The 23,816-nt window shown below is 40.2% G+C and overlaps 1 protein-coding gene across 6 annotated transcripts in view; it reads right to left on the bottom strand.

The window, feature by feature from the left end:
* Positions 1 to 23,816, bottom strand: part of LOC118450580 (agrin) — a 239,896-nt gene that overhangs the window by 70,015 nt on the left and 146,065 nt on the right. For all 6 annotated transcript variants that reach the window (XM_085656940.1, XM_085656941.1, XM_035886418.2 and 3 more), the window contains one exon: positions 1,051 to 1,260. In XM_085656940.1, the coding sequence (XP_085513066.1) occupies positions 1,051 to 1,260 (210 nt within the window). The remainder of the gene's footprint in view (positions 1 to 1,050; positions 1,261 to 23,816) is intronic.

Raw genomic sequence — 23,816 nt, 5'->3', positions numbered from 1 at the left:
CGCTTCACACACAAATGCGTACCAACCAAGTGTTTCCGTTATCTAAAGAAAATTCATCCGAGCTCTATACTAAGAGAATATATTGATGGATTCTTATTTCTCCATTGCTCGCGATCCTACCTTCTCATTCCCGTCGAAATCTTTTCCTTCTACGTTGTGCCACGCGATACGTTGCAAAGATTTAGTTTCGTTAGAAAGGAAAAAAAAAAAAAAGAAAAAAGAAAGAAAAAAGACGTTGGTAGAGACTTGGGGTAAATACGTGAACGTACGATCGCAGAAAGGAACTACTAGTAGGCTAAGAGATTTGGACGATTGTACGATAGACATTTCTCGCAGACGACGGTTCTCGTTACAGACCGTAGCTCGATATGTTAAGTTTTTTAAGATAAAAAAATATTAGGGTTGCCTCACGTACGCGCGCGGTATGTACGAAAAGGACAACATGAGCGCGTCGCGGTATCTCTATCAAGCGGTGTCACGACGACGTTAGATGAGATTGCGAACTTTATTACAGAAGGAAACTTTTACTTCCCCCGATGTCTGCCGGTTATAAAAGTTCCACGGTAGCAGAGCGGCTCTACGCGCAATCTTATGCGACGGATTCAAAATTGAATTTCCGACAGGGGAGATATCGTCGGAGATATCGCGCATCGTACTTCGAATCGAATTAATAACTCCATTCTCGGGGTCTATTCGTTTAGTTAAAAATTCGTCCGACGTTCCGCTTTAGTAAGAAATTGTCCTTGCCGCGTATTTACACCTCCGTACACGATTAATTCGATAAGTAATCTTTTAGCTCGTGATAAACGAGCTCGTGATGAACTTCTTCGAGCGTATATGCCTTTTCTTTTCGAACGAGACCGTATCGCGAGAAACAACAAGCCCCACGAGCCGATCCAGCCGAAAAGAAAAAAATTCTCGATCGGACACGATATAGCTCCCACATATTTTTACATCGGATTTTCTTTGCCCCAGGCTGAGAAAAGTTTTTCCAAAGCGGGAATAATCCCGCAAGGAAGAAGGCGAGAAAAAGTTGTACGCGTTACTCACCGCAGGCACCCTCGTGTTTTATTCTAGTATTCTTCCTTCTCTGGCAGCTCGCCTGTCTCAGATGACATTGATTCGTATACGTCACGTCGTCGGAGCCGCAAACCTGTGCGAAATTTGACGGACAATTCGTTGGACACTGGCACAAAGCTTTACCGTTCTCGGATACGACGCACGTAGCGCCCCAAGCGCAATAAGTCTTCTCGCAGGGTTCTGAAAAAAAAGCAAGAAAGAAGCTATAGTTGGACCGGATATTCGACTTGTCGCAAAGTAATCGCAGAGATATAGATAAACGTAATTTCCTTTATTTCCTTCCTCGCGCTATTATATTTATATTCCTTGATGCAATTCAAATAATTCTTTCTTCAAACAAAAAAATATTTTTCGTTATTCGTCGTTCGTTATTCGGTAGTAAGTTCATATAGGTACTTATTATTTCATTTTCATCGCTTCAAACTTTAAATTTCAAACGCGTATGAAGCATCGTTAATCCAGCAACGCGAATCGATAATTAAGAAAAGTTACTTAAAATATTAATTAATCCATCCACTTTTCGATGGTTGGAAAAAAAAGACAGATTATCGAACCCGTCCACCCGAAGCTTCTCTCCCTTCTTTTTCTTGACGCTAAACCACCAATGGCAGTGGCCATACTTCTCAACGTCTCAACTTTTCAACTTTTTTTCTCTCTCTTGTGCGCGCGCGCGCACTTGTTCCTTCGTTCTTTCCCTTTTTTTCACGTAGCTCGCCCAACATAGAACAGGTTCGCAGGAGCACAATCAATTTTCCAAGAAAGTTGGTACGAATGGGGCAGAGAGAGAGAGAGAGAGAGAGAGAGAGAAGCTTCGCTTTGAGAAACCTCGTCGGATAATCCATGCGCTCCACGATCATTAATATAGCAGACGAGTTGATCCCCGCGAGCGGTGAAAAAAATCGTCCAGCTCATGCCAACCTAGGAGGTCAATCGCTTTTTCCACAGTTACGGATAGACGAAAAGGGCTCTTTTTTCCTATCTTCTTTCTTTTGCTTTCTCGCTCCAACGTCGGCTTCTCTCGTAGAGAAGAGGATCGTTGTTGAACGACGTGTCGGTGGAGGGTGTCACCGAAAGAGACCGATAAAGACCCGTTTTTCCTCTCCGACTTCTCTTCCTAGTTCTCTTCGTCGAAGGAGAAACGTCGTTCATGATTTTTGAGAGACTCCACGACTCTCGTTACTTTGACCGATATCGAAAGAAAGGCCGACTCTCCTCTTCTCATTCGTCACTCTCCTACGTCTTCCCTCAGAGACTTTTTTTTTTATCTCTTTTTCGAAAGCTTTATACACTCTCTTCGTTCTCTCGATTCTCTCGATTACGATAATCTGCGGACCTTTTGAATTTCTACATCTACCTACGTTAAAAGGATTAAACGTCGTAATTTAAGTATAAGGCATATAGTAGCCGCTCGAAATATTACTATATTACGTAGGACTTCGTATCTACCGATCTACTTTACGTCGCATCATCGTTCTCGTCGCATATGCAAATAAAGTCCGATCTCGGTGTGTTTACTCACGGTCGGCATTTACGGAGAATTTTCCAGACAAATTGTCAACGGCGAAAAGCTATCTCATACGCGCGTACGTTACGAGCTTTGCTTCGGTTTACAGCGAATATTTGCTTTTGACGTGTCACTGCCAATTACACTTTTTACCATATGAGCCTATCGATCGAACCCACGCGATCGTTTCGTTAATATATACTCACACGAGAATTTCACGCTCCAAAGAAATCTATTTCCCGTAAACATAGGCTAATTTTGGGCGCGCGTCGTCCCTATATGTAAATTCGGCGCGTTTTACGGCAAGAGAACAAAGAGAAAAGGGAAATTATTGTTTTTCCTAATGACGTTTTGCCTATACGAATAAAAAATTGCTCAGGCTCGAAAAAAAAAAACAAGAAATATGTAGGAGGAATGGGAGGGAGGGAGCAGGACAGGTCTCGCGATTCTATTATAAAATAATATATAAATAATCGAAAAATGTTCGACGGGGGGTTCTTCTTCTATACGCCGATGCAATCGCCCTTATATATTTCACGTAGTTTATAAAAAGGTGGTTAGGGGGACCGGACACACTTTATACCGTGTTACGATAAACAGGACTACGTTAAATAGTAACCTGCAGCTTATATAGCCGGTTAACGTTGGGAGGGTCAACGCTCCGACGCGATTCGATCCCTATCCTATATAGTTCGTTCGCGTTAACCCGCTGCTCTACTCTCCTTGTTTAGATTTCTCCGCGTTTATCGATCTTCGCGCGTCGCCTTGCTTCGAAAGCTTACGTTTCTTTTCAAAAGCAATTATTTTAATTGCGACTACCGGACGACATCGACGAGTTCGTGATAAAAGGAGAAAGAAAAAGATTTACTATTGAAGGCATATAATATTACGACTCTCTATGTACGACGTAAAATATCTCATTTTTGATGAATACTAATGCAGGAAAAAAGGAAGGAATTAAAGATTTGCAAAGAATGTCACGGCAGAATCGCAAACACGCGTCCCAAGTGATCTACCCGGCAAAGTTAATCAATATCAAATAGCACCGAATCCATTTCAAATAGCGACAATACATTTTTTAACGCACAGCGACCACTTTGATGCCGAACGTTCGATATATTTCGTTCATGAACGAACGAAATAGCGTAAAAGCTCGGTCGACCATGTGTGGCTGCTGGTTGACAATGAGCAGCTCGTATTCGAGTCATTCAAAAACATAGCATAAATATTCACCGAGCTATGAAATGGACACATTTAATTATAATCGAATCAGCAAATTGAGCAGAGATTGGTAGTTATTAAAAAGTTTTCTCTTTCTTTCTCTCTCTCTCTCTCTCTCTCTCTCTGTCGTTTCGCCGAACAATGTTTCATCATTTTTTAATCAAATAAAACTAACGGACGCGATAGAAACATAAATTCTGAGGCAGTGAGGGAAATTAAATTACACGGGCAAGCGTACTCCGGTTTTATGATGCTTGCTTACGTCAGCATATGTCGTAAACGCGACAGGAAGGAGAAGGACATGGGAGCGTTACGAGGCTATTACTTTTTCGTTAGCGTTTTTCTTTAAGTTCGCACATTGTAAAAGAAGAAACGAGGAAGATGAAGTCGCAGACGCGAACAAGCTCGTTCTTCATCCGACGATCGTAATACCGGCCATTACCTGTACAAGGAGAGTGTATGACCCAACTTGTCCTCTTCGGGAGCAAGTCGTTTCAAACGCGATTACCTCAGGTGTACCTTAGATATATATCGCCACCTATCGCCTCGAAGAGATCTTCTTTCTTATCCTCGAAACGTATGATTACATATACGTATGAAAAGCAAGAAAATACATCTCTTCCTTCGAAATAACTCGGCACGGATGGAGGAATCAGATATTTCCGTGTCCGTTCCGTTAAGCCGAATCTAGGATGTTCCAATCGTGTCCCCAGGCACAAGAAACCCTCTCCTCTCCTCTTTTTCTCCATTTCTCTCTTCCAAAATAACCCCTCGAAAATGAATTGGGGATATGTGGGTTAAAGGTCAGAAATACAGATCCCTGTCAAAACGGAGCCGTCCGTTATTAATACTTTTCACGTATAATCCCGTCAGCGTACACGACCCCTGGGAGAAGGGTCTCGGAAAGAAAGAAAAGAAAGGAAAAAAGGTCCGTGAAAATCCTCTGGTCAGCCATGTCCCAGAGGACAGTGTCAATAGACTCATTTAGTTTTTAAGGAAGGATCGTCTATGATCGCGTCATTTGTATTAATAACGTGCGAGCTCGACGAATTTATTCGTAAAATAAGGTCAATGGAAAATTTTCCTTTGAGAAAGCGCACCCATTAAACTCAACGTATAGATAACTGACGGTTAAACGATAAGAATGCATTGATAAAAGGTATTACCTACTCCGTGTAAGCAAACAATTCATGTACAATTAATTATTTAAGTACGATGCGGAAGAAAGTAATCGTTAATAGTAAGTAAGAATGAAAGATTCGATTAGAGATTAGAGTTTGCGCAGTTCGACTTCCGCTTTCTTGATTGTTCTCTCATCAATCATAATCCGTCTTGATCGTTGATTCGAGAAAGTAGTTACCTATCGTCGTTGTCACGAAGATAAGTAACTACGACAGTCCAGGTAAATATTTAGTAAATGTAACCTTTTCAGGGAAAAGAACCTTTGGTTTACACGAATTATCTCTCTCATTTGACATGGCTTCCACGCTAATACCTTCTTCGACTTTTTATAATAGTAGAGATCAATACGAATAAAAAATATAGCCATAGTCCCTTAAGAGGATTTATATGGGAACTTCAACGTCCTGGAATTTTACAAAAATTTTTCCTAAAGAGCCAATCGACCGTGTTTTGCTTTAGCATCACGGTCCATATAAGTACGTTATAATAAAGAAATGAAAGCAATGGTATAACCCATTTTTTTCCAATTCATTAACGGTAATAATCGTTTTTACGAACAGACATTCTCGATGAACTTTCTCCAGAAATTTATATCTTTTCGGTAAGATATTGGTGAATTTGAACGTAATGGAATTGAAATCGATCGAGAAGATTTAAATTTTCAAATCGATATCGATTGAAATTATCGAACTTTTCGATAATATGTCGTCCCTTTCGTAGTACCACGTGGCCAATTGCTTTTGCGAGTAAGAAGCCGTCCTACGAAATTCAATGATGAAAAGGTATACCCCCGACGTCCGAAGGAAGCTCTAGGAGAGGTAAGTACGACGTTGATAATAGATGGGAACGATGGAAGCGGGTATCTGCGCCGAGTTAAGAAAGCCGAGAATAAAACTCAATTAACTAGAATTCCAGGAAACGCTGTTAAGCGCGATGCGTACTGAATACCGAACTTGGCCATGCTGTTAAATTGGAAATACTAGCTGCCTATATTTTTTCTCTCTTCTTTTACTCCACATCTTTTTCAAGTTTCTTTTCGACTGTGGCGTTCCATCTAGTGGCATTTTTTGTAAAAAGCTAAAAAACTCGTGCAAACTTCTTATAGACTTTGCCATTTGCCCTAACGAGACTGTCAAATTGTTACTTCAACGTAACGAAGAAAAATGTTTTTCGTTCGTTCGAAAAACATTTTAACGCTTTTCGTTGGAAAAAGCAGAATTGGATACGGTTATAGTATCCATTTTGCATCGATGCAATATGCTCGGAGAAGATTCGACCGTAGCCAAAGAGAGTAGCCGGCAAATAATTCGAAGACAAAACCCAACGATTGATTTGCGTCGCAAAAAGTTTTACCTTATAAATATATACTTGTGTATCGTATGTATAAACTTTTCAAAGAATATGTTGTGTGTGTACGTTCTTAACGCTCGCGCGCGGAGTATAAGAAACAAATGAAGATGACGATTAAAAGAACGACGATAAATTTGTTTCTTTTTTTTTTTTTTTTTTTTCTTCTAGAGTAGCTAAAAGGATTCCAGAGTTTGCTAGTGTGCTGCGTGTATGTGGCGCGTAAGTAAGTCGATCGACAAAGCGTCCTTGGTAAGATACATTGTTTAAAATCTCAGAGAAAGTGGAACAAAGAATAGGACAAAGAGTAAAAAGGATTGCCGCTAATTGTTCGGGGCGTACGTGACAAAAGAACAACGGAGAGGAGAGCCTTGAAGAAAAAACCGAGTGAGTTAATAGCCATTCCATGTCCGAAAAGACCAACATTCTGTGTATATTGTTTTCTTTTGTTATCGTTTCATAATAAATATCTATTATTTTATTTCTTTATTAATCTCGGCTAAATATATATATATGTCGCTGGACGTATTGCGTTACCTTTTGTATTACCTTTATTATATAATCGAACATCTTTCTTTCCGACTTAGGAATTAGTATCAAAGGAGTTTCCTTAATCGTAAGAAGAAATACCACGGTTCCTCTTCTTTTTTCCCTCGAAGAGAAGATAAAAATCAAGTTTCGTCGGTCGACGATAAAACCAGGGTTCCTAGATAAGAAGATGTCTGGGATCATTTATTAGCGTTAAACTCGGCCGTCTCTCCGCTCGAGGTAATTATACGGCAGTGAGCCGTCTCTATCTACCGCTAGGATCCGATTAATGTCTTCCTTTAAATACGCTCCTGGACAGACGTTAAAGCGAAGCCACATTTTTATAACGACCGATCAAAGGAACGAAGATTTATAATCAATTAGTTATCCTTTCTTCCAAATTTTTCGTCCTATATCGAGCGATATCGAGCTTGCGGAGCTTCTTACGAAGATCTTTGACGTTAACGCGGATCCGTCGATGAAAAAAATACAATGAATGAAAGCATTAATGGAATATATTTTCACTCGACGCGAGGATCGTTATATGCCTACTACCAAATAAAAGATTGGCTAATTAATTATTTGTATTAGTAGAACAGCCTTTGTTCGCTTTCATTTGCGCGACGTCGCTCCTTCGCGAGAAGCTGCTCTTTATCCTCTACGTCGATAAATGGAAACGAACCCTGAGGGAGCGGACGCGGAATAAATTTAACCTTCAAGAATTTCTGACGGCCAGTAATTATCAAATGTCTCGAGAAATCTTCCATTCGAGCGTACTAAATACTAGAAATGGGCTATTATACTGTGGTTGCGTCAATGAGGCACGCTTAAATGCCGATAAAAGGTACTCGGAGAAGGAAAAAATTTTTCATAGAAATTAATTTTTTTGAATTCTGCAAGTTCTGTCGCAAAAGTATAGTAGCCATTTAATATTATTGTCGCTCCAATTTCTTTTTACTTCTCAGGACTGACACCGATTGGATGATACGAGATTATTATGATCATTATCATTATTTCAAGATTAAAAATTATAGGTAATTATCATGAAATATTTATAAAGAAAAATCGTTGACAAAACATTATTTTTTCGGAATAGTTTTAAAGGAAATATATAATAAATAGAAATAAATTCTTATATCATTTGATTATTCATTACTTTTAAAAAGCATAGAAAAGATCTACCAAGTATGCATGAAAAGCGGTATACGTTCATTTTCCGTATCTATTTGTTTAAAAAACGTATGTAATTATATCGTTAAAAAACTGCTGCCAATCTTGAACATAACATTTGACTGATAACATTTGTCATGGTTTTCACGTTCCTATAGCTTAATATTTTCTATCAATAACAGTTGTAGAAATTCATATTTGCATTGACTAACGATGTATCCGCAGTGTGGCTCTGTAGTCGCACTGAGGGGGGTCCACTTTGATCGCCATCTTAGATATGCTGACGTGTGCCTGGCACGATGTATTACTTCGTCGTTCCGCTTAGATATAGGTAATTGGAATATTTTCTTCTAACATACATCCTCTTTCTGTACACCAAACGATTCCACGGAATACGTTTTCTAATATGTATCGTTGACCCATCGTTGCGTTTAATAGGTATTTGTAAAAATAATATCGGCGTGCCTCCGGGGACGGGAGAGGATTGCCTATCGCGTTCTATTTTCTCTCACATAGCTTTATTTTTACGATCGATATCGAGATACTTTACTCGCTTCTTAACGATGCTTCGATCTATATTTTTGCGTTTATATCGTGATCGATCGATATTTTTTCTATTACATACGTACGCACACGTACACGTACACACCACCACATATGGACATTCCTTGCACGCGCGCGCACACACACACTCTTAATCCTAACCTTGAGTAATATGATCTCACAGTTTTCAGTTTTCCAAGAACTCCACGAGCGAAAATAGTACCTCGCCGAATACGCCTTTGTGTAGTCCTTCGTCATACGTACAGGTAAAAGTCTATCTCTTTTCAAAAACATAGCGAGGCTTAGTGAGAAAGAGAGAAGGAGAGAGAGCATTGAAGGATTTCCAAGAAATTCTCCGAGAATAAAAAAAAAACCAAAACAAAACAATGAAGCATTTTAGTCTCTCAAGGCGAGAAGAAACCTTCATTCTTACATATCGTACAGCTAAGAAAGCATCGATTTAAATTTGTTCCAAGTAAGCGAGTACTAAATACTTTTATTATATGAAACATTTTCGTTCTAATTTATTTAATATTAGATATACGTATATTACGTATAATATTTGCTTATTATTACGTCGAAAAGTATAGGAATTTGTATCCTTTTTAGATTATTCGCCGTATATTGTTTTAATTTGAAAAATTATGAATTAACAATGGGATGGTGGTCTTCGTGTACAGAGCGATGAAACTTGGGTAAAATTGATATTGCTTCAGAGTCTATTTTAAGACACAAAACTAGAACAAGAATATGCTTTATATATGTGATATTACTTTTTTGCGGTATTAATAGTTTTTCTAGATTTCAGATACTCTCAAGTTTTATAAATTTATTTCATTAACTAATTAAATGAAATCAAATTCAATAGAAATTCGTGAACTAGAAGAAACGATGGTTGCGTTAATATGTAATTTTCCCGAGGAAAGGATGCTTCGCGTAATAGTCCAACGAACGTTTTAGTAAAAATAAATTTCTCTTTTAAATCCATCTTTAATATAAGTCGAACAATTTTTTATTATAACAATGATATTAATAATTTTGTTCTTCCTTTTGTTTCAGATCATGATCGGAATTGTGCTTGAATCAATGAATAAATCGAGTGTGTAGTATCGTCGATAATAAATGAAAAACAATAAAATCACGAGATAGAAGCAGTGTTTGTTCGTTAATTTAAACTCATTTTCGCGTTCTCGTGATTAAAATGAATTTTAAAGAATTACATTTACTACCGTTTGGATAGGCTGCGTGCAATGCAGTCTCAGTTGTAGAGAGTCAGTGTTCCTTCCTCATTATGTTTTTTCGTTCTTTTTCTTTTCCTCTTTAACGTTCTAGTTTAGCGAACGAAATTCAATGTCGTCTCGCAATTAATAAGTAATTATCGCGTATTAGAGTCAGTGCATCGCGGAAGATTGTTCGAAACTATAAAATTTTCAAGATAGCCCGATTTCTAGCCAGGCCATTTTCAATCTTGTACGGATCAACCTCCCTCAATTTCGACCTACACCGCGGACGAGTGTTTTGGAGCCATCGGAGAACTTCTTAAGTAGTCTTTTACGCTCTAACACGTTTATCTCTTAATAGTACTATTAAGTTAGAGTTCTAATTTTAAGGTTAACTTATTTTTAAGGCTAATTTAAGGTAAAAATGGCAGATCGATTAATAATTATCTGTCGCTCACAAAATGTAGATAAGTCCCAGAAAGCGTGGATATAATCGAGGAAATTTAATAAATAAGTAAAGCGGTACTTATTTATTAATTATTCTAATACTTTTACGATCGGCATACTTTTAACTTTTAAATCTTTTATTATCGATAATGCGTAAATTGTCGATAATTAATACAAAATTGTTGGAAGTATGCTGGTGACGTGTAATAAATATAACGATATGATATGATGTGCGCGTGTAAGATAGCATAGCAAATTAATCCTTTTCGATCGGTAGTTGGTCGTCAATCGCGAATTATTATACACGCGAGGGTTGGAGAAAAATCGATATATATATATATATATATATATATATATATATATATATACATATTATTCGTCAGGTTGAGCTTTATATTTTTTTCTCTCGTAAAAAATAATAAGAGATAAAAGAAAAGATAAGGAGAAAGTGGTGCGGTTGAAAAAAAGAAAAAAAGGCAAACCATAAGAAAGTGGGATGAAAAGAAAAATTCGCGAGGATGAGAAGCAGTGGCCGGAACGCTGCTCCAACTTTAATCATTTTTAAAAACTCCTCGAGACGGGACTAGTGCTTATGAAATTATCCCGAGTACCAGCCAAGATATCCTTGTCTCCGTGGCTGAAATCCTTTTCACTGCCCTTCGTGATAATCGAGCGGTGCTTTGACTACGGTCCGGGGTAATTACGCGTGAGCGACGATCATATAATGGAGAACTTTTCCAGAACGGTTTTCATTGAGGAGTAAAACGTGCGAGGAGTTGGGGAGTGAACTCTTTAAAGTCGTACGACCAAAGAGAAGGAGGGGATGAATCTGGGGGAAGAACTCAAGTCGAAACAGCCTCGCGCGTATTTCCTTACCTTTATCCCATAAAATTGTACCGTATTTTCGTACCTCTATTGGAAGCTCCAATAGGAGTTTTAATGTCGACGTATTGTCGCGCGTTCAAGTACAAATCTTTCAGCTTTATAACGTACGTAGTCGTCTATTATTCGATGAGAATCAACGAGAAAGAGAATGATAGAGACGGAAATCTTTTCATTTGACAAATGAAATAAGAAGAATGGGCATGAATCGAAAAGTTGTTTGAAATTCCTCTTGAAATAGCGAGATATTCTCGATGAAATATTTCTATGCGATAAGCATTCGATCATACGTATGCGACTTACTCGAATGCTTTCGAATTTGTAATCTTACGAGAACGTTCATCCGCTTATGTACGGATTATCGATCTGATAGAAAATTACGATAGTGGAAACGGAAAAGAATAAATTATTCTTAAGGATAGAATTAGGACGAATGAGCGAAAGCGATACGCTTATCTTCCTTCGGTTTCGTCAGAGTTACGAACATAACGATTATCGACGTACGTATATTCGAGGCTGTGTTACTCATATAATTACCGATATCTTGGACCGTCGAATAGATTCACGAGGCGACGACATTCGGAAAGCGCGTATGTCAGTAACTCCCTCGGAAATCGATACACATCTTTGCGCGAGCGCGACGTTTCAAAGTGCATATATATACGGTGTCTCTCTCTCTCTCTCTCTCTCGCTCTCTCTATTCTCGCGTGTTCCTCTTTATATGCATAGTTAGGAGAGAGGAGGGGTAAGAGCCACAAAAATACCGAAAAATATGGAGCCGAAGATCTTTGCAAGTTGGATATTTTACTATCGGAGTTTTTCCTGCGCACTTTCTAGTAGATTCATTTTTAGTCCGTAAAGTCATTAAGAAACGTTAGAAATGCATCAAGTTTTCATATCAACAAGCTTGCAAAGGCACTTCTCGCGAGACACTGGGTATATGAGAGAGGATAGGTGACACAATAGTTGTCTTGGTTAGAACACTCGACGTTTGACTGGCGAACGCTAATCTACGTAGACGCGCGCGCGTTGCATCTCGTTTGACCCGGCTGCCGTTACCCAACGTTTCCACCTGACACGTCACCGATGCGACACACCATCTCATTCCGTGTACCTACGGATCGTTATTGGAACTTGGCAACGCGGCTAATTACCAATTCGCTCGCCAAGATCACTTTGCATTCCTCGGAGAAACATGGCACCTCGCGATTGGACAAACACGCCTTCCGACGATTCGATATGTCCATAGGACGTCGAGTCAACAATAGCTTAGTCTTTCGCTAACACCATCGTTTCAAGAATCGTTTCTCTGATCGATTAATAACACGTATCGTTTATATCGTACCTTACACATCGGTGGATTTTAGTCGATAGAACCATCAGGAATAGGATATCCAACAATTCATTTCGAAGGAACATATAGAGATATTTCTTGCAGTTGGAGAATCGAACGGTTGAAATGGCAGATGCACGAGACTTTTGGACATTGGTTAAGAAAAAGAGATGTAGAAATCGGCGCCTCGTTCGCGGTCATTCAGCTTTCTCCTTTATGGAGGTAGGTTGGGTCACGCGCCGGTCGTTGGGTTAGAGTAGGTCAACTCAGGTCGATCGGGCGTGTACTCCAGGCTACTGGCTGGTGGGAGGGCAGTGGAAAGTAAGAGAAGGACCGATGGTAAAGGGTGGTTTAACCGTGGTCTCGCTCTCTACAATTACGATGCTAATTCCGCGTACACGGGTTACGGTTAATCGTCGCGCGCGCGCTAGCGTTTTCTTCCTCGCCTGGAGTAGTTTCGTCGGTCGACTGAAAATGAGAAAGCAAAGCGAAACAAACTCGTTGCCTTTGAAATACAACGATCATTTGGAATATTTACAAAGTTTTATCGATGGATTATATAAGTATCTTTCTGGGTGCGCGTCGCTAGACGATATAGAGAAAATATAATAAGTACGTTTCCTCCCGTGATAGGAGAGAAGTCATATCGTATCGTATAGTTAATGAAAGAAAACAACTTTGTATTGTTATTATAACGACGAAAGGGAAGCCAATATAAATAACCAAGAAGTATCGTTAAAGAATAATGGGAATTGTTCGAAGCCTTAAAATAAATCAAAGTATAAGTCGAACGAGAATCCGAATGCGATACGACTAGCTTGCTCAGATATGACCGTTCAGCGCGATTACGTAACGGTTGACAAGCAATTGGATACCGTAATTACGTTGGTTTGGAATATTCTATTGGACATCCAACTCGCCGATAATCGACGTGTCTCCGTTAACGGAGCGTGGAATAATAATGACGTGTTAATCTATATAATAAGCACTGGTCCAAGGAGCTCTTATTCGAGAATTCGATTTTGCAGTTATAAAATTGGCCACTGGGGATTAAGTTTGTCTTAATAAAAGAAGAAAGTAGCGGCAAGCTCGCACTGGCCACGAAATTCTATGAATTTGTTATCCGCGTGTATAATGTATATCTCCGAAATGCACCGAAGATTGTGCGACCACTTGCGCGAGTTGTAGAATACTATCGGATGTGCAAACAGATTCAGCTAATCAGCCTGTTTCCACTTAATTTGCCAAGGTAATTAACCGCCTCATTTTACGCAAGCCCACCCAAGAGCCATTCCCAAATCTAAGCCAAAGTAGGTACTCTATTATGCGCCGATCCCATTGTGTCCGAGGAAGCACGAGTTGCTTCGCTTTTCTCTCTCTCTCTCTCTCTCTCTCTCTCTCTCTCTATATATATATATATATATATAGATAGATATATATATATATATCTTCCTCCCTATCTCGCGCTCTCTCCCTCTCTCTCGTTTCTTCTTTTCTTTCTTTTGGTGTCTATTTTTCCTTCTTTATATCTTGGCGTCTTTATTTCTCCCTTCGCGCGCGCCATAGCCCATGGAAAACGATTATCGCGATTCACCTACGACACAACCTTTCGCCGAATGAAAATGAAGAAAATTGCTTGTTCGAACGAGTCATGCGCAACTATATGATGTGTGTATATATATATATATATATGCATGTATATTGAAAAATTGAATGCAGACGGAAAAAGAGTCGACTTAGCCGATTCTTCCCCGATTTAGGATTTCCTCCCTGTATTTTCCTTCGCGATTAATCGAAGAGTAGAGATTCAAAAGTAATAATAATCTTCGTGTTTGAAAGTATTGTTCGCATACACGGACGAGTCTATAGAGAGGGGCTCAGATGTTCTGCGAAAAACGTACGTACATGTTTCCTGTCAAGGAAAAGGAGACTGTACGAAGTCCAATGTTAGATCGTGTGACCTCTTTTGAATCCCATCTATTTTTCAGTAGAACGTTATATACCCAGCGCGGCGCGGCGCGATACGGATAGAGCAACTTGGTCGTCCACCCCTTTTCCACCATGTCTAGCTGAGCTCGCAGCCCAGAGTCTGCGACTGACACTCCGTGAAAATTTAACGAAGTCTAACTTGTAATTCGTACATGCCGCTGGCGGGATTCCGCAAGCATAACTGGAAGGACTCTCTTCCCTTCTACTTTCTTTTATAACTTATCTTTAGACGAGATACACGACAAGACACACCGGGTGTCTTTTCTACAATATCGTTACCTTTTTAAATTCGACCGATGTATAATATAATATATATCTCGGCTATCGTCGGTTCTCAATACTTCGTCGGTTCGCAAAAGAAAGTACATTAAGGAATAATTTAGAAAAATTTCTATTTCCTGTTTCCGCTTTTTAGTCACATTTTAATCGATAAGAAAACTTTGTCATTAGACATTCATTCGAATCGATTGCAATAATATCGCAATAAGGACGCGGACGGTACGACCGATAATTTTCGAGTCGACACTTTTTCCCCAAGGAAAAAATCGTTTTAATTAAAACATTCCTTACAATTCGCTAGGTAGATTACTAGGGTAAAAAGTTTGAGGAAGAGAAGGTAGCGGAGAGCAGACGTGTCTACTACTATCGTCTCGCTCGAGACGACTTAAAGAAGGACTTAATCGCGCGCGCACCTCCTCCTTATGATTCTTCTTTCGTAATAAGAGGTCAAATAAAGGACTCTCTACTACGGTCTTTTAACTATTTTAAACTGTCGTTGACGTTGTACCTCACGTCCGGGTTACGTCTTAAGACATTCCACTTCATACGTAATAATAGTTGGACCGTACTTTGTAATACGTACGAGAAGGAGAAAGGAGCATAAGGCTGTGCGGCTCGGTCTTTTAGCCCCCATTTGCATGACAATCTAGCAGGGATAGTCAGTCGAAAAAAGTCGACGTTTGGACTTTCGAGTAAAATAAAACTAAAGAAAAAGCATTGCTGTTCGTTACTCTATCTCTTTGCCTATCTCTTTGATATATTGGTCGTTGCGCGAATGCATATATGCATTCTTTTCTATGGAAAATACATAACGCAAAGGTTATTCGCGCTAATACGTTGTGCCGGATGCGGTTGACGTGGAGGTGCGTCCGACTCGACCGATTCGACATCGAGTACCCTTCTCGCATCGACGTTGACCTCATTGATCGTCCAACGACCGCGAGGGAACGAGACGAGCGTATAGTAGATGGATTTGAAAGTGGGAAGGGTCCGATGCATCCTCGAGCGGAATATTGCGAAAATTGACCGACGAGGGTTGAACTCTATACGGTGCGTAATACAGACCTGTTAAGTATCCATTATATCCATATCCTGTCGGATCGTGGCCGCGGACAAAAAGCTTTCAATTCGGTTAATGACTGCCTCGCCTGCCGTCAAAGTTAAATCGATATCGAAAAAGATGTATTCCGTTTTTCCGTCCTCTTTAATCGCCATCACCGGGAATGGATAATTATATTTATGGTATAGTTATTGGAAGGGAAATCTGATGTGTGTACGATAAAGGGCAAAGGCAACGTCGAGAAGGAACTCTCAACGTCTTCTCTCCTCTTTCGCGGGACATGCGCGCACGATCGAAGAGGAGAGAAGGAGGAGACGAAGAAGTAGATCGAGAAAGCGTAGGGGGACCACGGAAGATTTCCACGGGGAAAAAGAACTTTACTGATTTAGAACGGCGCTTTTGGCGGGAAGTGGGGTGCCCGGGAACTTTCGACGTTCATAAATAGCGTGGTTACCTCCTACATATGTATGAGAGAGTACGTCGATCCGAAGGGCGGAACTTTTCGAATACGATACGATTGTAACGACGCGGCGCGTTATACGTGAGCGCAAGCGTCGTTCGCTTCACGGATGGTGGAGCGAACGTCGTAAATCGTTCGTTTTAATTCATAAGGTAGCTCGAGAGGCAACGATCGACGAAACGATTCGAAATGAAGAATTTGTAATCTCGAGAGAGAGAGAGAGAGAGAGAGAGAGAGAGAGAGAGAGAGAGAGAGAGAGAGAGAGAGAGAGAGAGAGAGAGCTAAAAAACGTAACGCACGACGTTATTACATATATATAACTACATATATAACACCGTAATAGCCGTAATAGCCGTAATAGCGAGGAGTATTTTAATGATGGAGTAAGGAATAAATAACGTTTTGCGTTACTCGCAAATTCGCGAGAAGGTAAATAATTCTTTTCTTTCGATGTCGGAAGGATGAGATAGTTATATGCATTCTCGTTGCTCTTTACCGTCATTCGCAACATTGTCGTCGGCGGTGTTGCCGGCAGGTGTTACGATACGTAAGATGTATGTGGATAGCGATGGTGAATTGTCTTTCCTTCGTATTTCTTCGCTTCTATCATTCTTCTTACGCCTCGATCTGACTCCTCTATTACTCTACGAACGAGCAATATAGGGAGAGAGGAGAGATGGAAGAGATCCCTGCTTTCGTAGAATCTGCGAAGCAACACAACGATTGGAAATGATGGAGTCTCGTAGAAGTGACGTTTCGACGATGAACGATAACCCTTTCTCTAATCCATTAATGTTAAAAATTCCCATCGATGTGTTCTTTTTTGTTTTCTCGATCGAACGACTATTTGCTTTCTGTCTTATTCATTCCTATCTTCCTTTTTCTTTCTCTTGGTTCCTTTGGCCGCGGCCCAACTATAACCGTCCGCACTTTTTCGATAATCGCAGAATTAAAGGGGGAAGCCCATTGAACGACATCGATCGATCGTGGTTAAATCTCGTTAACATACATTTGGACGGTCTAGGATCTTAAACGCGGACGGGATGAGGATATAACCCCGAGGAATTATTTGAAATCCGAGGTAGCGATTGCGTTCTTTATCGAACTTGTAACGCGTCAAACCGCGACAGATTTATTATTAGGCAATAATAGCAAACTATCGATGAATCTTTTGAACCACGGTCAATCGCACGGATACCGCGAAATGAAAACTGCATTTTCTCTTTTGCGAACGGATCGTAAATCAGTTTGAGCAACTTTGACGACTCGTGCGTTTTACGTTATTTTTATTATCGTTGCCGTTTTTGATCTCTTTACACGAAGGACCGCCGAGTATCGTCGATACATGGGAACGACGTGAACCGTTATGGATTCGGTAGAAGGGTCCATCGAATCTTCGTCATTCGATATATCTATACATTATAGTTCGATGCTTTATTTCAACCGGGAACAGCGAATCGACGGAAATAAAATGTACAAATTGAGCGTACGCGATTGTGACAAATCGGCGAGTCTCTCTCTCTCTCTCTCTCTCTCTCTCTCTCTCTCTCTCTCTCTCTCTCTCTCTCTCTCTTTCTCTCTCTACGTTCATGACGTTCGACGAAATATTCGGGCTAGAACGGCTAGAAAGGTCACGGAGATCGAAATTAATATGCCGTTTTTCTTTCGTTTTATTTCTTTCTTTTTCTTTTCATTTGAGAGCTGTCTATCCCACAGGAGTTTCAATTAATACGAAACCTTATCACATATGTTCGATATAAATTGCGATAGGGTTAACGAAATTCCGGCAATGTGATTTCGTAACGAAACTATCCATGAAAGATAAAAGCAAAGGATCAGTCTTGAGAATTTTGTGCGCGATCCATATTAATACATATCCGTAAAACTAGCTTTGAATGTGCATCGTCACGAGATCACCGCTCGTTGAAATCTCTCATTAAGTCGATTATCGCCTTCGTACGAAGGTCCGGGAGATATGTCACCCATGTTAAAATCCTCGAAATCGCGTTTCATCGAGTTTTAGTCTTTCGATTTACTACAATATCGTGTAATAATATCGAACGACGTTGCAATCGCATTTCGCGCTTTACATTTATCGCGGGCCAATCTTTCACAATGCGCTCTTTTTCTTTATCACCTTCCTCTTACTTGAGAATAAAGCGAGAACGTAGAGCTTTTGCGATATAAAAGAAAAGTGTAATTCTCGTCGCTCGTCTTGGCTCTCGGGCGACGTAGTAATTATTTAGAAGAGAACAAAGTAGGTATCGCATAAAGATGCACGCCGACGGAAAGAATATAGCGTAGATTGCGCTTTAATAAGTATACTTTTGGCTATCTCGAAAAATAAGAAGGAAAACGAGCGGACTCGTCAAGGGGAATTTTCAACGGGGTGCCTGCCTGATCGTCGATGCGAGAAACTTCCTCTCCGGAAAATGTAAACTTTTCCGAGGAGGGCAGAGGAGGCAGCCAGGCAACCAACCTACGATCGCTAGAGGCATAGGTGTCGAGGGAGATTGGAGAGAGGAAATGGGAGGATGAATTTGGTTAACGCTACCGAGCGCGTTTAATGCATAATATCCGTGCCGGTGGCTAAGGCAGCAGGCCGTAGAGCGAGCTCAGCACTTTGATAATTCTTTGAATAGAGATCTCCGGAGCACGATGATGATTCCGGAAAGCCGAGGAGCCGAGACCAAGAGAGGCAAAAGAAACCCAAGTATTCGTGTTTGCGAGAGGTGGCGGAAACAAAAGTAATCCTTCAAGTATCTTTCTTTTACTTCTCTGCTATCTCTTCGAATACTTGCTCCATGAATTTTACCATCTTTTTTCTCTCCTTGCTTATCTCCTACGCGGAGTGTTACATCTCTATACAAACGAGAATTACTCGTTGTTTGTATAGAGATTCTTTCCATTTAATATTATCACACTTTAGACTTTTGTCGCATTCAACGATATATTTTATTAAAAATATTTACGTCGATCGATATTTCTGTTCCCTCTAAGAACCATCCATCGGGGATTAAAATCGAACATTAGGTTATATAATAAAATCGCGTTCCAAGGAAAACTTGTCCTCGGAGTCGTGGTAAAGTAGGAAAGTAGAAAAGTCGATGGACTTTTATATAATAATAAGGTAGTTAGGATTCGTTCGAATGACTTCGATGGATCGATCTTTCGATGACCGTTACAAGCGAGCGAGCGAGCGAGAGAGAGAGAGAGAGAGAGAGAGAAAATTCTCGCAAAGTTCTTCCAACGGATGCCGCGAGTTAGCTTTTTTTTTTTTACTTCTTTTTTTTTACGCTAGAAACGCTATCGTCTACGTTAGCACCGTTGCATCCTCCCGAGCAAGATCATTGTTCTCGAATCGAAGAATTATCGTTATTAGACTCGTCGTTCGACTTTTTCCTTTTCTTTTCTTATCATGACATTCATATCTCGGAGCTGTGGTGTGACGTCGTCTCCCTCCTTCGCTCGATCGATTCGTCCGGCCTCGCGTTTCTCTATAAATGGAACTTTGTCGCGTTTACTACTACTTTATCTCCTGTCCATTATTATATGCAAGATCTGTGAAAACGGGAACAACAACGTTTGCTTTTATTACAACGCAAACGCTTTTGCTCTGTCCTTTCCAACCGTCGTCCTCGTTCTCTATTCGCAAAAGTATACTACTTTTATATACCTATATAGTGTCTCTCTTTGATCGTATCTCGGTCTCTCTACGTCAGCTTCCCGACGGATTTCTAATATCCCTTAAGAATTTCTAACGGCGGACGTGTCTTGGAACGATCCGTTCAACGTCACGGAAAGAAGACGATCGTCGGATTCGATGGCAACGTTAAATAGAAGGTTCAGAAAGAACTTTTTCTTTTCTTTTTTTTTTTTTTTTTTTTTTTTTTTACGATTCTTCGATCGATTGCGCGTCCATCGAATACTACTTTTCAGTTTATCCCAGATATCTTACTCTTACTCGTTAAAGCCGAATAAAAATAAATCCCTTGTTTCATTCATTCCCGGTGATTTCTTTTATCTATTGCGGATTGTTTATGTCACGATGTTCTCGATAACGTCTCTCACAATCAATGCCGTTTTCCATTGTTATCTGCAGAATTAATTGGACAAAATTATTCTCGGCTATCGCGAACGCGATTCCTCGTTTCTACGTGGAAATAAAGATAGATAGCTACGCGAGCAGCGCTTTTTTATCTGTCAGATATTTCCAATTTTCGCAACTTTTCTCCCCCCGATCCGAACTACGAGATTAGTCCGTTACGTCGCCATACGTAGTTCGCACCTGCTCGCGGCTTTCGATTACTTCGAGCTTGTTTCATTCGACTATAACGATCTGTCATTCCCTCCCTAACTCTTATTTTTGGGATAAATTGACGAGCTTTTCTCAATGCGTCTTTTTACACGCCCGAACGACGGACCAGGTTACAGTCGATTCTCTTAAAATTGGCTTAAAGGATGCATCGCGTTCTTCAATGCGATCGTAATTAGGAGGAGTAAGTAACCATTGGATACAAATGATATCTACTTTTCTTTCTTTTCCTTTTTGTCATTTCATAGCCAATTCAACGTTTTATTTTCTCTTGTTGTACTTTATTTTAAGAACGTAGAACACTCGGGTAACATCGATTTTGAGTTTGCGCGACCTCTGACGTTGGGAGATAAATAAGGGACGATATAACGAGCGTATCGCAAACGATTTGATCTTTCTTGTATCTTAAATCGGGTCAACGAGAATAATAAATCAAAGAACGAATTGAATAAAATGAAAAGGTCTGATCGATGAAATGCATTTCGCGAGTAACGCGATCTCGTTCCGTCTTTCGTTCCGTTTTCGTTGACCGATCGACCATGAGAAAAGTCTCATCTCGTAAATCTGATTTAACAAATGATCGGTGATAGGCGTCTCGTTCTCGAGCTTTCTCGCGACAGATAATATCGTGTTCTGTCTATCCTACCGACGAGGAAGATGGAATTACAGCTAGAAATAAAGAAATATCTATAAATAAAAAAGATTGGTACGTGTCGATCGTTTGTAGTCGCGCTCCTAACGGATACACACACACACACACACACACACACACACACACATATATTTATATGTATATATGAACGTATCAAGTAAATTGTATAAAAGTTTCTTGCTCGAAGAATGAAAGAAGGAGAGACCAACTCCCCGGAGCATTTCTCAAGAGGTAAACGACAAGCGTTTTAACCTTGTAAAAATTAGACTGTCGTCGTCGTTTCGTATCAATTGGCAATTAACCTCTTGCCTCGGGGGGACTTTATGAAATCTCGATTCGATTACACCGAAGTATGTGGCGCCGCCGTCGGAGATTGGTCGTCACCGTCGGTACGGCGGAAAATTGGAAATTTAGCCAAGTAATCTGCTAGAAACTCGTCCCGTCCTCGCCGATCGTCGTCTACTCGCCATTCTCTATTATCCGAAAGTAGGTCGTTAGTCTCTAACGCATCGGATTATAATTGCTAAGCGCGCTTAAATGCAGCCAATTAAATATCTATATAGCTAACTCCGTTCACGATTACCGCACTATCATCCCGAACGACCTCGGCCGAATAATGTGCTCGATGAACCGGACAATCTAGCCGCTATCTAGCGCGCTAAAACGGCCATCTCTAGCGCTTTCCTACACGATCGATCCTGCGCACTATCTTTTCTACGCGCACGATCGGGATTAAGATTGAATCATAATCTTACTTCCGGTCAATTTTTTTTCATCGAGATGCTTCGCGAGCACAAATATTCTCACGTACGTACGATACCAAATATTCTTTCTTTCCTTCCTTTCATCCTTTTCATCGTACGAGAACGCTGGAATGATAGGATAAGGATATTAATAAAGTAGGAGAAAAGCATTATAGTTTGTGAAAAATGTAAGGGGTTCGATCTATGATAGGAAAAAAAAATAAAAAGAAAAAAATAAAAAAAAAGCAAATAAAATAAAGTAAAAGTGAAAAAGGAGGATTCGCGAGAGATGAAAGAGAAGGAGGAATGGATTGCGACAAAAGAAGAGAGGACCGAGCTGATCCGTGCACGGATTCCGAAGGAAAGGAAGGAAAAAGTGTAAAATGGTCGGGCATCCGTCAAGCATTGAGGAGAGACGATAGAGACGTATTGAGAAAGGAGAGTAAAAACCTATTGTCGGGACTTTGGCGACGGGGGTAGGAGGACGCGACTACCGTGGCTCTTGTCGTCTTCGACCTCCCAGAAATCCTTCAACCTTTACTACGGGTTGCTGCGTCCCATATATCTATCTAAGCGATATGTGCATCGCGGAGTAAGTACAGAAACGAATTTGTTCAGGTTGATTTTGTAAAATTTGGTAAAATTATAATCCGTTGTCTGTTTTTGGACAAAATTTTCTAATCGATCGATAGAACTTTCTATCGTTCTTCTGAAGGAACGAATAAACCCTGAATCTGTGCTATTGCTTTCGATTCGTTATTTTTAAACGTTTTGACGAACTGCGTCTCTATACACATAGATAAGAGGATCGCTCGGAGGAAAGGAAATACACTTCTTGACATTACTGTCACGACTTTCCATGGTGGATTCTTCCATTTTCGATAGCAGAATGGAGCTTCATCCAGGGACACGTTCAACGTCGATGCCAGTGTCAGAATACGTTTCAAAGTAGACGACTATTAAGAATCCATCCACACTATCCGTCACTATCGAAAAGCAAAAATACGTTTCCTTTATACTAAATGCGTGCGCTTATCTAAATATACCGTAAGACTTTCATTGATATAATTTAACCACTGATTAATTGCAGACGGACTTTTAAAGTGCTTCCAGTCTATACCGTTTAACTTGGATAAAAAGCATTCGGATGAAAGAGGAAGACGAGAGGGAGAGAGAGAGAGAGGGAGAAAAGAGTACAAAGTATCAGAGTTTCCGTACTTTCCGACTTACAATTAGCCGAAAACATGTAAAAGTCTGCGGGCTGCATCGCCTCGTTATACGAGTTTCAAGGGAAACGTGAAAGTAATTACAAGCGGAGGAAGTAACAAATCGTTTCGCGAGACAGCGGCAGTAAGGTATGGAGAGTATTTTAAGTAGTCTAGTTATTTAACTGTCAGAGCAGAAGCCGGTGGGCCTCTTCGAAGTAATTTCACTATTCGATGGTTATCGGCGTACTCGCAGCAGTTCACCATTTTCTTTCGAGGAAATTTAAATCAAAGAAACCAATAAAATAATTGCGAATAGCAAAAGGAGCAATATTTTATAACGTTCTTCGTAGGATGCTAATAATCGTTATCGAATGAATCATAAATGCTCATTTCGTATCGAAACGTTCATTATCGAAAAATTCTATTTCCTTTATCGACAAAAAGCCGAATAAACATTTAATTGCTATTAATATAGAAATCCTTTCTGATATAATCGAGATAAGGGGATAAGCGAAGGAATTGGGCGACGTTAGGTATCTTTACGTCCAGGCGCGACTCGACGAAGGAACTTGAAGTGCCAATTTCCAGGATTGGCCAGAAAATCGATTTACGAGGTAACAAGGAGCCACTGATGAAAGGCCTTTTTCTTCGCG

This window comes from Vespa mandarinia, chromosome 5, assembly GCF_050613455.1.
Source record: "Vespa mandarinia isolate Hongniang chromosome 5, ASM5061345v1, whole genome shotgun sequence".
In the NCBI taxonomy this organism is placed as follows: Eukaryota; Metazoa; Arthropoda; class Insecta; order Hymenoptera; family Vespidae; genus Vespa; species Vespa mandarinia.
Note: the sequence above shows the minus strand (reverse complement) of the source record. Positions and strands in the feature narration are given on the sequence as shown.